The sequence below is a fragment of the Macaca nemestrina genome, chromosome 3 (assembly GCF_043159975.1).
Source record: "Macaca nemestrina isolate mMacNem1 chromosome 3, mMacNem.hap1, whole genome shotgun sequence".
In the NCBI taxonomy this organism is placed as follows: domain Eukaryota; kingdom Metazoa; phylum Chordata; class Mammalia; order Primates; family Cercopithecidae; genus Macaca; species Macaca nemestrina.
Genome location: NC_092127.1, coordinates 20,164,044 through 20,177,113, shown reverse-complemented (window position 1 = coordinate 20,177,113; position 13,070 = coordinate 20,164,044). Strand labels below are relative to the sequence as shown.

Below are 13,070 nucleotides of genomic sequence, written 5' to 3'. Positions count from 1 at the left end.
AAGATGAAAAGATAAACTACAGAGGGGAGAAAATATTTGCAGACAACACAACTGACAAATAACTAGTATCTGTAATATATAAAGAACTCTTAAAACTCAACAGTATGAAAGCAGTCCAGTTAGAAAATGGACAAAAGACATAGTCATTTCACTGAAGAGGATTACACATATAGCAAACGAGAACATAAAAAATGTTCAGCATCATTACCCATTAGGGAGATGCAAATTAAAGCAACAAGATACTACCATACATCTATCAGAATAGCTAAAATAAAAACACTGACAACACCAAATGCTGGCAACAATGTCAAGAAACTCATACATTGTTGGTAGAAATGTACAATGGTACAGCCACTCTGGAAAACAATTTGACAGTTTCTTTAAAAACCAAATACGTGACTACTGTATGATCCAACTATTGTACTCTTTGACATTTAGCCCAAAGAAATGAAGGCTGTTCATTTTATGAAAACCTGTACATGTGTGTTTGTAGCAACTTTATTCATAGTCACCAAAACGTAGAAACAGGCCAAATGTTCTTCAGTGGGTGAATGGTTAAACAAACTGTGGCACATCTGTTATCATAGACTACTATGATAAAAAGAAAGGAACTGTTGACACATTTAACACTCTGGACGAATCTCCAGAAAATGGTGCTGAGAACAAAGAGTTAATCCCCGTATCATATCATTTATATAACATTCTTGAAATGGCAAAATTATTGAAGTAGAAAACAGACTATGGGTTGCTAGGGGTTAGGGAGGGATGGCTACAAAAGGGCAACATGAGAGATACTTTTGGTGATGGAATATTCTGTATCTTGACTGTATCAATGTCGGTATCTTGATTGTGATATTGTATTCTAGTTCTGTGAGATGTTCCCATTCATGGAAACTGGGTAAAGGATATATGGGATTTTTTTTTTCTGTAATATTTATTGTAACTACATGTGGAACCACAATTATCTCAAAATAAAAATTTAATTAAAAAAATCGAGCACCTATTGTGACACATTTTCTTTTTTTTGAGGTAGATCTTGCTCAGTTGCCCAGGCTGGAGTGCAGTGAGTGATGTGATCTCAGCTTACTGCAACCTGTGCCTCTTGGGCTCAAGTGATTCTTCTGCCTCGGCCTCCCGAGTAGCTGGGATTACAGGCATGCGCCACCACGCCCAGCTAATTTTTGTATTTTTAGTAGAGACGGGGTTTCATCATGTTGGCCACGCTGGTCTTGAACTCCTGACCTCAGGTGATCTGCTCTCCTAGGCCTCTCAAAGTGCTGGGATTACAGCTGTGAGCCACCGCGCCTGGTCTAATGTGACGTATTTTGCTAACCATTGAGTATGCAATGTTGAGCAAAAATTGAGTGTCAGACCTCATGACACGTTCTACAATGGAAGACAAATAATCACAGAAATAAATTTAATATTCAGCTGTGGTAAGTGCTGTAAAAGAAAGCTATAAGAACTAATCATGAGAAAATTTGATCCAGATAGTAAGTGGTCAGGGAGACTTTCCTTACTAACTGCATGACTTTGGTCAAGTTATTTACATGCTTTGTGCCTCAGTCCCTCATTTTTAGTGGGGAGAATAATAGCATTTATACTTTTAAGGTTGTCATATATTTAATATAAATATTAAATGAATGAATTTGTAAAGGGCTTAAGATATTGCCTAGCATATAGTAAGCTCTGGTTAGGAGTTTGTTAAATAAAGGGATACTTGATACAAGACCTGAAAAATGAGGAGAGTTAATTCTTTTTTATTTTTATAATTTCAACTTTAATTTTAGATGTGCAGGTTTATTACATGGGTATATAGCATGATGCTGAGGTTTGGGGTACAGTCGTACCCATTACCCAGGAAGTGGGTATAGTACTCAACAGGTTTTCAGCCCTTGCTTCCTTCCTACATTTCCCGCTCTAGTAGTCCTCCGTGACTATTGTTGCCATCTATATGTCTGTGAGTACCCAGTGTTTAGCTCCCACGTAAAATGAGAACATGCAGTATTTGGTTTTCTGTTACTGGGTTAATTCACTTAGGATAATGACCTGCAGCAGCATCCCCGTTGCTGCAAAGGGTGTGATTTTATTCTTTTTATGGCTGTGTTGTGTTCCATGGTCTATATGTACTATCTTTTCTTTTCTTTTGTTTTCCTTTTTTTTTTTTTTTTTTTTTTTTGAGACAGAGTCTTGTTCTGTCGTCCAGGTTGGAGTGCAGTGGCCTGGATCTTGGCTCACTGCAAACTCTGCCTTCCAGGTTCAAGCAATTCTCCTGTCTCAGCCTCCTGAGTAGCTGGAATTACAGGTGCCTGCCATCACGCCTGGCTAATTTTTGTATTTTTAGTAGAGACAGGGTTTTACCATGTTGGCCAGGTTGGTCTTGAACTTCTGACCTCAGGTGATTCGCCTGCCTCCGGCCTCCCAAAGTGTTGGGATTACAGGCGTGAGCCACCGCACCCAGCCTGTACCATACTTTCTTTATCCGGTCCACTGTTGATGAGCACCTAGGTTGATTCGATGTTTTTGTATTGTGAGTAGTACTGTGATGAACATATAAGCACATCTATCTTTTATGGATAACAATTTATTTTCTTTTGGATATATACCCAGTAATGGCATTGCTGGGTCAAATGGTATTCCTGTTTTAAGTTCTTTGATAAATCTCCAAACTGCTTTCCACAGGAGCTGAGCTAATTTACATTCCCACTGACAGTGTATAAACATTCCATAGCCTTGCCAGCATCTGTTGTTTTTGGCTTTTTAATAATAACCATTCTGACTGGTGTGAGATGGTGTCTCATTGTGGTTTTGATTTCCATTTCTCTAATGATTAGATACGCTTGTTGGCCAGTTGTATATCTTATTTTGAGAAGTATCTGTTCATGTCCTTGCCCACTTTTTAATGATGTTGTTTGTTTTTTGCTTGTTGAGTTGTTTGCTTCTTGTAGATTGTGGATATTATACCTTTGTCAGATGTTAGCTAGATTAACAAAGAGAAAGAGAGAAGATCCAAATCACCACACAATGAGAAACAACAAAGGTGCCATTACAACCAATCCCATGGAAATACAAAAGATCCCCAGAGGCTATTATGAACACCTCTGTAAACATGAACTAGAAAATCCAGAGGAAATGGATAAATTCTGGAAACAAACAACCTCCCAAAATCAAATCAGGATGAAACTGAAATCCTGAACAGACCAATATCGAGTTCCAAAATGGAATCGGTAATAAAAAAACCTACCAACCAGAAAAGCCCTGGACCAGATGTGTTCATAGCTGAATTCTATCAGATGTACAAATAAAGCTGGTACCAATTCTACTGAAACGACTCCAAAAAATGAGGAGGGACTCCTCCTTAACTCATTCCAGCTTCACCCTGATACCAAACCTGGCAAAGACACAACAAAAAAGGGAAACTACAGGTCAATATCCCTGATGAACATAGATGTAAAGATCTTCAACAAAATATTGAGAGAGTAAGTTGGTGATGAGGAGAGGGTATGATCCAGGCAGAGGGAGCGACACAGGCCTTGGGGTAGGAGTCAGGAAAGAGCTTGGTAGGGCTGAGAGACTGAAAGAAGATCAGTGAGTCTAGAGTACTCCAGGAAGTATATACTTCTCAAAGTAAGATATACAACTGGCCAATAAGTATATGAAAAGATGCTCAACATCACTAATCATTAGAGAAATAAAAATCAAAACCACAATGAGACACCATCTCACACCAGTCAGAACAGCTATTATTAAAAGAAGCTGGGGAACTAGCAGGGGCTGGGCTGCATAGAACTTTTTCTGCTTTATTAAAGAGTTTGTCTCTTAAGGGTAGTAGAAAGTTATTGAAAGATGTTACCATGGAGTGGAGAGAGATTATGATCAAACTTACTTTTTGGAAAAAAAAACTGCTGGTTGCAGTGTCATCAGATTCGAAGGAAGCAAGATAATTGCACGTAGATAGTATAGGAATTTATTAGGTAAACAAGGCCTTATTCCTGGCAGTTTTCATAGGTTATCTCTAATTATTATTGTTGTTGTTGTTGTTGTTGTTGTTTGTTTGAGACAGTTTCACTCTGTTGCCCAGGCTGGAGCGCAGGGGCACAATGTCAGCTCACTGCAACTGCCGCCTCCCTGGCTCAAGTGATTTTCATGCCTCAGCCTCCTTAGTAGCTGGGGTTACAGGCGGCTGCCATCACGACCGGTTAATTTTTTATTTTTAATAGAGGTGGGGTTCACCATCATGGCCAGGTGGGTCTTGAGCTCTTGACCTCGAGCGATCCACCTGCCTCAGCCTCCTAAAGTGCTGGAACTATAGGCATGCGCCACCACACCCAGCTTATGTCTAATTTTTATAATTTCGTAAGAACATATTTACAAGCTACTGCACTTCTATTACAATGTTTTAAAATGATTTTTTTTTTGGCAGTTAAAACGGAAAAGGTGACTTTGCATTATTATTTGTTTAAATATGTAAAATTTCGGCTGCTGTGTTAGAGTCTAAATAGCCTTTTGTGCCCAAACCTGGAAATTGGGTTTAGAACCTAAAAATATTCAACACTGGTGTTCAGATTTTTTTTGTTATATGTCCTTTACGCTGCTATAGAAATTTGAATATTTTATAGCGGTGCTGTTCAATAAAAGTGTTAGTGCCGCAAATGCAAGCCACGTAGGTAATTTTTAATTTTTTAGTAGCCACATTAAAAAGGTAAAAAGAAAGTGGTGAGATTCATTTTAAATATATTTTATTTAACCCAGTAGATCTAAAATATTTCAACATGTAATCTGTATAAAATTTCTAGTCAAATATTTGACATCCTTTTTAAATACTGAGTCTTGGAAATCTGGTAGGTATTTTACATTTAGAGCACATTTCAGTTTAGACCAGCCATGTTTCAGTGGCTCAACAGCTATATGTAGCTGCTGGCTGCTGCATCAGTCAGCACAGCTCTATAGGTTTCTGGGTTAATTAGCGGAATAGGTTTTTGTTTTTTTTTAATCTTAAGTTATCACATTTATAGAAATGAAACCCATGCAGGTCTGAGTTTAATTGGTTTATTTGGAGCAGAGTTGTGTGCTCATGTTATAAAGAATGATCTCCAAGCTAGGTGTCTCAAAGGTGTTATGAAATTAATTTTTTTTGACAGAAATAGTTAAAATTTCCTGTTACCACTTAGGATTTTTGAGAGATTTTTAGGGATAAAATGAAGGAGATATATTGGAATTTGCTGATTGAAGTCTTAACACATAAAAAGGTTTAATGATTTTAGAGAGATTTCTCAGTGCTGTGTAGCCTCTACCTAATGTTCACTAAATGTTATCACATGTATTAAGCCCTTCTATTCTGTAAAGAAACAAAAACACAGTGTCTGCGTTCTTCACAAAATCTTAGCATACATGCTTTGCTACATCAAAATTAAATGATTCTTAAACTATTAATGTTTATGTTTTTAAAAGCCTTTTGGTTATTTTCTCAAAAGCCACATAATATTTAATTTGTTTGCCTCTATGGAACTGCAGATTTCTTAGTATGAACAGCTACTTTCATACTTTCCTTTTGTTTTAATTAATATTCTCTAACAAATCTCAGTATAATATGCCGTCTTTGGTAGCAGTAACTATAAAACATTCATAAAGTTGCAAAGCAGCAGGTATTTACATTTTTCTTTTTTAATTTATTTGCTAGTTTTGGTTATTCCCCTAAGAACAGTTTAATACTCTTGGAGACAGGATTTTTTTAAATTGAAAACTGAATATATTTCTCTTTTTGACATCATGAATTGAATGGTTTGACATTTGTTGTTCTCACACTGTGCCGGTCATTATGCCAGATGTGGAGAGTAGAGAGAGGCATGCTCTCAAGTTGGAGCTCTCAAAACTTCACCTTTTTCAAAGTGATACTTTAAGTGAGGAAATTTATATAATCTGTTTAAAAGATATTTATTGTCAGTAATAGTCTAGTTTTCTAAAACTTCATAAATACCTTTTTGTGATTAAAGCTCTTTGAGGTTATTTTTCCAGTTGCAGAAGGAAAATTTACTGAGTATAAGACATTGTCTTAAAACACTCCCAAGTCTTCAGTATTAGAATTCACTACTAGAATTCAGCACTGGAATTGAACTGTGCTAACTTTAGTCTTCATCTATCATTTTCTGTGTGTACTTACTAGGCCATATCTGATAAGTCTTGTTTTACAAGGCTTACTGGTTTGACTGCTTTTATGACTGCATCTTTCAAGTCCCACACATGCAGCTTAAAAGTCTATTGCTAATGTCCCCATACTTACGTTGAACTCTTATTTTGGTGTTGAGTAAGTAAGTGAATGTATTTAAAACTCAAACTAGTTAGGAGTAATATAGATTTAAGAATATTGAGAGTAAGAACAATGAAAACATACCCTTTTTTGGTTTGTTGCCTGTTACTGTTTTATCAGTGGCTAATGTTTGACCATAGGCTCTGAAGATTTAAATATTAAAATGATGAAAGGAGGATGAAATAAATGTTTATTTTTAAAATCAGGTTGTACTTACACCTGATAAAATCTTCAAAAGGGGCAGTCTGTTTTTCAAACCTGGTATTTCAGCCGTCTTGTTCCCTACCCTGTGGGCAACTTACTTGGAAATCTCTCCTGAGACAATCTATACATACACAAGCAAAAATGTAAATATACTTTACATTTTTCAACTTAACAATTGGAGATCTACCTGAAGATCTAATCTTCATTCTTACAGCTGTGTAATGAGAATAAAATTATTACCTCACCCCAAAATATTTAATAAAGGTAACTATTGTTACAGTGAATGCATTTAATTTTTTTAGCACATAGATCGTAACTTTCCTTTTGTGATGTTAAACTGAATGATTTTTATTGTATGTTTGAAAAACGTTAAGACTTTTCCCCTTTTTTTCCCCCAACAGATAATCAGACAGCTAAATGGAGTCTGAGCAGCTGTTCCATAGAGGCTACTATAGAAACAGCTACAACAGTATAACAAGTGCAAGCAGTGATGAGGAACTTTTAGATGGAGCAGGTGTGATTATGGACTTTCAAACATCTGAAGATGACAACTTATTAGATGGTGACACTGCAGTTGGTAAGTTCAGCATGACAGCCTAATGTTTGTATTCGTGAATATCCACTAATAATATGTACACTTTTATTGAGGTTGAAGTTTTCAGAAACTTAAAAAATTTGAGGTCAAATTTACATAACATAAACTTAACCATTGTAAAGTGTATAATTGAGTGGCATTTAGCACATTCACAATGTTGTGCAACTACCATTTCTGTCTAGTTCCGAACATTCTCATCACCCCAAAAGAAGCCACTACATTTAAGGGTAAGCTTTTAAATATAATGTAATACAGAGAAGTGTACATCATTAGTGTGGAAATTGATGAATTTCTGCAAAGTGAACATTTATTATATAACTCCTCAATCAAGAAATAAAACATTACCAGTAGTTTCAGAATCCATCCTTGTTCCACCTTCAGTTTCAATATTATTTTTATTTCTATCTAGATTAGTTTTGTAAGCATTTAAACTTTATATACATGGAATTCATACTGTATACTCTTTCATATCTGTGGCTTTTACTTACGTTTTGAAATTGTCTATATTGTTGTGTATAGCAGTAGTTAACTTATTTTCATTGTTGGTGTAATGTCCTATTGTGTAAACACACTTCAATTTATTTAGTTATTCTACATTGATATTTCATTATTTGGTTTTTTTTTTTTTTTTTTTTTTTTCAGATTTTGGCTATTGCTAACAGTGCCACTGTGAATTTTCATGTGCATGTGTTTCATGTGTGTGTACACAGTTCTGTATGATATATATCACAGAATGGAATGCTTGGATCATAGAATATGTATATCTCAGTGTTATCAGATACTGTCAGAGAGACTTCCTTTTCTTTTTTTTTATTTGTCAATTACCCTATTCAAAGATATTACCAAAGTGGATATAGCATGTACATTTCTACTAGCAATGTGTGAGAGTTCTAGTTACTCCACATCTTCACCTATACATGATACCAGTTTTTAAAAATTTGACTATTCTAGTGTGGTTGCAGTAGTCTCTCATTTTGGTTCCATTTATGTTTGCTTGATGATTTATGAGTTTCAATGCCTTTTTGTGTGTTTATCGGCTTTTTAGACTGCCTCTTTTAAAGCACCTATTCAGTCCTTTTCCCTGTTTTATGGGAGTTCATGATGCATTCTGATTATGAATCCTTTTTCAGCTACATGTTCAGTATTGCTGTTATCTCTCTCATTCTGTCATATGTTTTTTTACTCTCTTAAAGGAATCTTATGGTGAAGATATCATCAATTCTAATGAAATCCAACTAATCCTTTTCTTTATTCTAAGCCGGTCTCAGTCGCGTATGCCTGCAATCCCAGCACTTTGGAAGGCTGAGGCAGGAGGATTGCTTGAGGCCAGGAGTTTGAGACCAACCTGGGCAACAACGCGAGACTCTGTCTCTACAATAAAAATGCAAAAGAAAAAAAAATTAGCTTTGATTGCACCACTGCACTCCTGCTAGGCACCAGAGCAAAACCCCGTCTCAAAAAACAAACAAACACCACCACCACCAACAACAAAAAAAACTTTTTTCTTTTCCTTTCTTCTTAGTGTTTTTTTGTGTTTTGTTTAACAAGTCTTCCTATACCTCAACGTCACAGAGATATTCTCCTGTTTTGTTCTGGAAGTTTTATTTTTGTGTCATTCACATTTATATTTATCTACCTGCAGTTAATTTTTTAAATATGATGTGGGTTAAGAGTTCAGATTCATTTTTTTCCCATATGAAAAACTGGTTGGCCCCGCACCATTTATTGGAAAAAACTTTCCATTTTTCAATGTACTACAGTGACATCTTTGTCATGTATCAAGTGACTATATTTTTGTAGATCTTTTTCTACATTTTCTACTGTGTTACATTGAAATATTTGTCTTATTTTATCCATATGCCAATGCCCAGCATATATATGAGTTTTGTTTTTTAAATTTGCTTTTGTCTTTTATTGGTTTATCGTCTGTTTGCATTTAACATAATCACCAATATGTTTGGTTTCAGACCATGCTCTATTTGTTTTCTGTTTGTCACGTCTGTTCTTTCCTCTCTCGTTATTTCTATTACCTTCAATACCTTGTTATATCTTATTTTTTGTTCAGTAGGCTACCCTAGAGATTATTACATGTATCCTTGATTTATTAGTTCTAGGCATTAGTACTTTTACCACTTTATGGAAAATGCGGGGACTTCAGAATACTTTACCTGTACTTTTTACCCCTTTCTGCTTCCTCACCATTTTCTCAACAGGAAATAGCTGAAGAATAAAAATGGTTGAGACTATTGGGTTTTACCTTCTTTTGTTTCACTTCTTTTCAGAATATTGACACTTCAAGTTCTAGCTCCCTTGGATATTTACTGGTTTAAAATACAGTATTTTGCTGTTATTGGTCATTTGCTCTCTTCATCACAGATTTTTTTTTTCTAATTTTAATGACAAAATTATAAACAAGAAAAATACATATATTCATCATTTGAAACATTAGGTGAAATTAATAGCATACCCATTTTTTCTGTGTTTAAATAGCTCTTTAGCCGTTTATGTGAGGCAGAAAATTAACTCCAGGAAGTAGGAAGACATAGGATGAGCTGACTCCTTCCATCTTCCCATTGCCGTCAAGTGCTGGTGATGTCTTTACTCATGGTATTCAATAGGAGAGAGTGCCAAGCAGTAAGGATGGGGCAAGGGCACAAAAAGGATCTACTTATGTTGCTCTTTTATCAGGGAGGATAATTTTTCTAGAACCTTATCAATAGACTTCCTTTTGTGTCACCAGCCATAATTGGGTCACGTGCCCACCCCAAGATCGATAACTGGCTAAGGGGAATGAGATTACTGATTGGTTAGGACAATTATGATTCCTTCTCTGAAATTAGGCACTTTAACATGCAAATAAGAGGAAGGCCCCAATTAGCAAGTATAAAGTTGGAATGATTATAGCGTAGGCAACCATTGGTGTTTTCTTTTCTTGTTTTGGAGACAGTCTCGCCCTTTTGCCTAGTCTGGAGTGCGGTGGCACGATGATGGCTAACTACAGCCTTTACCTCCTGTGCTCAAGAGATACTTGCGCCTCAGCCTTCTGAGTAGGACCACAGTTGCACACCACCAGACCCAGCTAATTTTTAAAATTTTTTGTAGCGATGAGGTCTCACTATGTTGCCCAGGCTGGCTTTGAACTTTTAGGCTCGAATGATCCTCTTGCCTTGGCCTCCCAAAGTGCTGGGATTACAGGCATGAGCCACTGTACCCAGTGTATTGGTAGTTTATATAAAGATTCTGTCCTCAAAGTTAGTGTAGTTGAAGGTATAAGTTGTGGAGTAACAGTCAAAAATAACTGTGTGAGTTTTAAATTTGGTGGTACAGATTCCAAATGTTACATCTCACCAAATAAAGATATCATTTTGATATCCCTTTAGAATTGGGAAGGTTGTTGTAGAGGGAAGATAATGCATGAACATCCAGCAATAGGGATAAGTATTATATATGTGAAACCGTGCATGTCCTTTTTGAAGACAGTGAATATTCTTTCTTTCAACATAGCTGATATTCTCCTGTTAACAGTAGCAGGAAGGGGATTGTCTTGGAAGAAGTTGGAGCCTCACATTAGGTCTCCCACTATGGGTTAAAGCAGGTATCAGAGGAAGAAGATATGTTAGACTCTGTACCCCCAACATAAGCAGCATTCTTTTATGTTCATGTTCAAATGAGATGTCAGTAACATTTCTACTAGTATTAATGAAAAGCTGTAGCTCTAGAACTCAAATCTGGATTAGGATTTAGCTTGTCAGAGATAAACTGCTTTGGAATCTGCTGACTTCAGTAGATATCTGTTGCATAGCTCTTGCTTTGAAAGTAACTGTGTACTTTATAATCTCAAAAATGTAATCAGTCTGCTCAGAGTGAGTGCTAAACAATCTAGAGTACACTGTGATTAAAAAATAGAAGTTATTCCGAATAATGATGACTAGTGGTATCAGTCAGAAATTTAAGCTAGCAGAAAGCTGAAAAATTAGGCCTGAAATGTGTTTATATTAGGTATATCTAATTTGAATGAGTCAGTTTGGTCAGTAATTCAGATTCCATGGAAAATGCAAAAATTTTTTATCGCAAGTAACAGGAAAGGAGAGCCAAGATTTTGTTGCCAGCGTTGTATTCATTAAAGAGAACCATATGGCTCTTGACTCACTGAAAATGGAGCACATGACTGTTCATGAGTGCAGCTTTACAATTATTCTTATAATAGTACTATCTTCACTTGAAGTAAGAGAAGTTATTGAGATTGAATTATGGGGTAAAAACTGTAATCAGCCACATGTTTAAGCAAATTAACTTTCAGTAGTTAATTTATGTTGATAACGTGAATATGCTAGTAAGTTTAAAATTTAGGCCCCTGTATCCTTTTTTATCACATCTGAGATGTTTACTTGACAACATCGGGGCCTCTCCCAGGTTTCTGATTATGTATAGACTGAGAGGGAGATGTGAGAGGAGTAAGAGTTGAGAGGGCTCACTCCTAAGTGTTTTATTTGCTATTTATACATAACTTTAAAAACTAAAAATAAAAACAGCCTTGGAAGCTGGGTGCCTGCAGTCCCAGCTGCTTGGGAGGCTGAGGCAAGAGGATTGCTTGAGCCCAGGTATTCAAGGCTGTCAGGTGCTATGATCGCACCTGTAAATAGCCCTTGCACTCTGGCCTAGGCAACATAGTGAAACCCGGTCTCTAAAAATAATAATAATAATAAAACCTTTGGAAATACTAAAATGCAAATGTGAGGTTTTCTGATTTATTGGAAATTTTGGGGCATGTGGTGACTGGGAATGGAATCCAGAGAAATCCATAGATTATTGTATTCTGCTTCCCATATATGTAACATTCTGAGCTTCAGAACTCCGAAACCACATAGTAGACGAGGCTCAGAGGTGGATTGTCCTGGTCAAGGTGTTGTGATCCTACCCTGCTAAAACTTAAGCTACCTTCTGAGCTATTACAAGAGATTCCAGTATTTTCATTCAAATATCTATTGTTAGATTGAGCTTTATTCAAAATATTTGTAAGTTTATTCATCTCATATTCTTCTGGGTGGTATATTCATAACTACTACCTACACAAGACATTTCAAAAGAAGAAGCTTGGCAAAGTAGATGCAGAGTGATAATGCCAGAAGCTGAGTGGCCATCTCTTAGTGTCAAGACACCTCCTAGAGTGAGGGTACATAACACAAATACAGGGTCCAGCCCTTCCTCCTGTGAATGCAGAAACATGGCATCAGCATGAAACTAGCTGTCTCTAAGAGGCGGATTCATATTAACTAGGGTTTTAGATCTCATTAGGTAAAACCATAATACAAATTTACTTATGGTGAGAAATATCCTAGTAATCTACTTCATTCCAAAAAAGGATATAAAGCAACTTAAAAGGATAAACAGAATTCAATCATTTGCATAAATATTTGACACAGATGAAGCAAAGGGAAAACAACTTGAGGTGATCTAAAATGTAGATATGAGACCAATAAAAGTTACCAATATACATTTTTAAATTTATTATTATTTTTTAACTTTAAAATATGTTTTGTAGAGATGGGATCTCACTATGTTGACCAGGCTGGTCTCAAACTCCTGGCCTCAAGCCGTCCTCCTGCCGCAGCCTCCCAGAGTGGTGGGATTATAAGCATGATCCACCACGCCTGATTTACCAATATACATTTTAAGGGGAGACTACAAATTTGCCTCTAAACTTTGTAGCAGCAAGTAAATAAAAGAACCTGTTTAGTTAAATGATTCAAAGTGTTTATAAAACAAAAACCTAACCAATTGTTCAGCCGACACCCTATTACTAATATTAAGATAAATTTCCAAGTGACATTATGAAGTGGTTACTATCTAGTGTATGAAACAGTGATTTTTAGGAATATGTTTGGAGTAAGCAGTAAAGTTTCACAGGGCTTTTTTTGTTTTTTGTTTTTTGTTTTGAGATGGGGTCTGGCTCTGTTGCCCAGG

General features: G+C 36.1%; 1 protein-coding gene across 4 annotated transcripts in view; it reads left to right on the top strand.

Moving 5' to 3' along the window:
- The window catches only part of LOC105466695 (chloride voltage-gated channel 3), a 109,453-nt gene that overhangs the window by 16,392 nt on the left and 79,991 nt on the right, over window positions 1–13,070 (top strand). For all 4 annotated transcript variants that reach the window (XM_071092834.1, XM_071092833.1, XM_071092832.1 and 1 more), the window contains exon 2: window positions 6,913–7,088. In XM_071092834.1, the coding sequence (XP_070948935.1) occupies window positions 6,929–7,088 (160 nt within the window). In that variant the 5' untranslated portion in view covers window positions 6,913–6,928. The remainder of the gene's footprint in view (window positions 1–6,912; window positions 7,089–13,070) is intronic.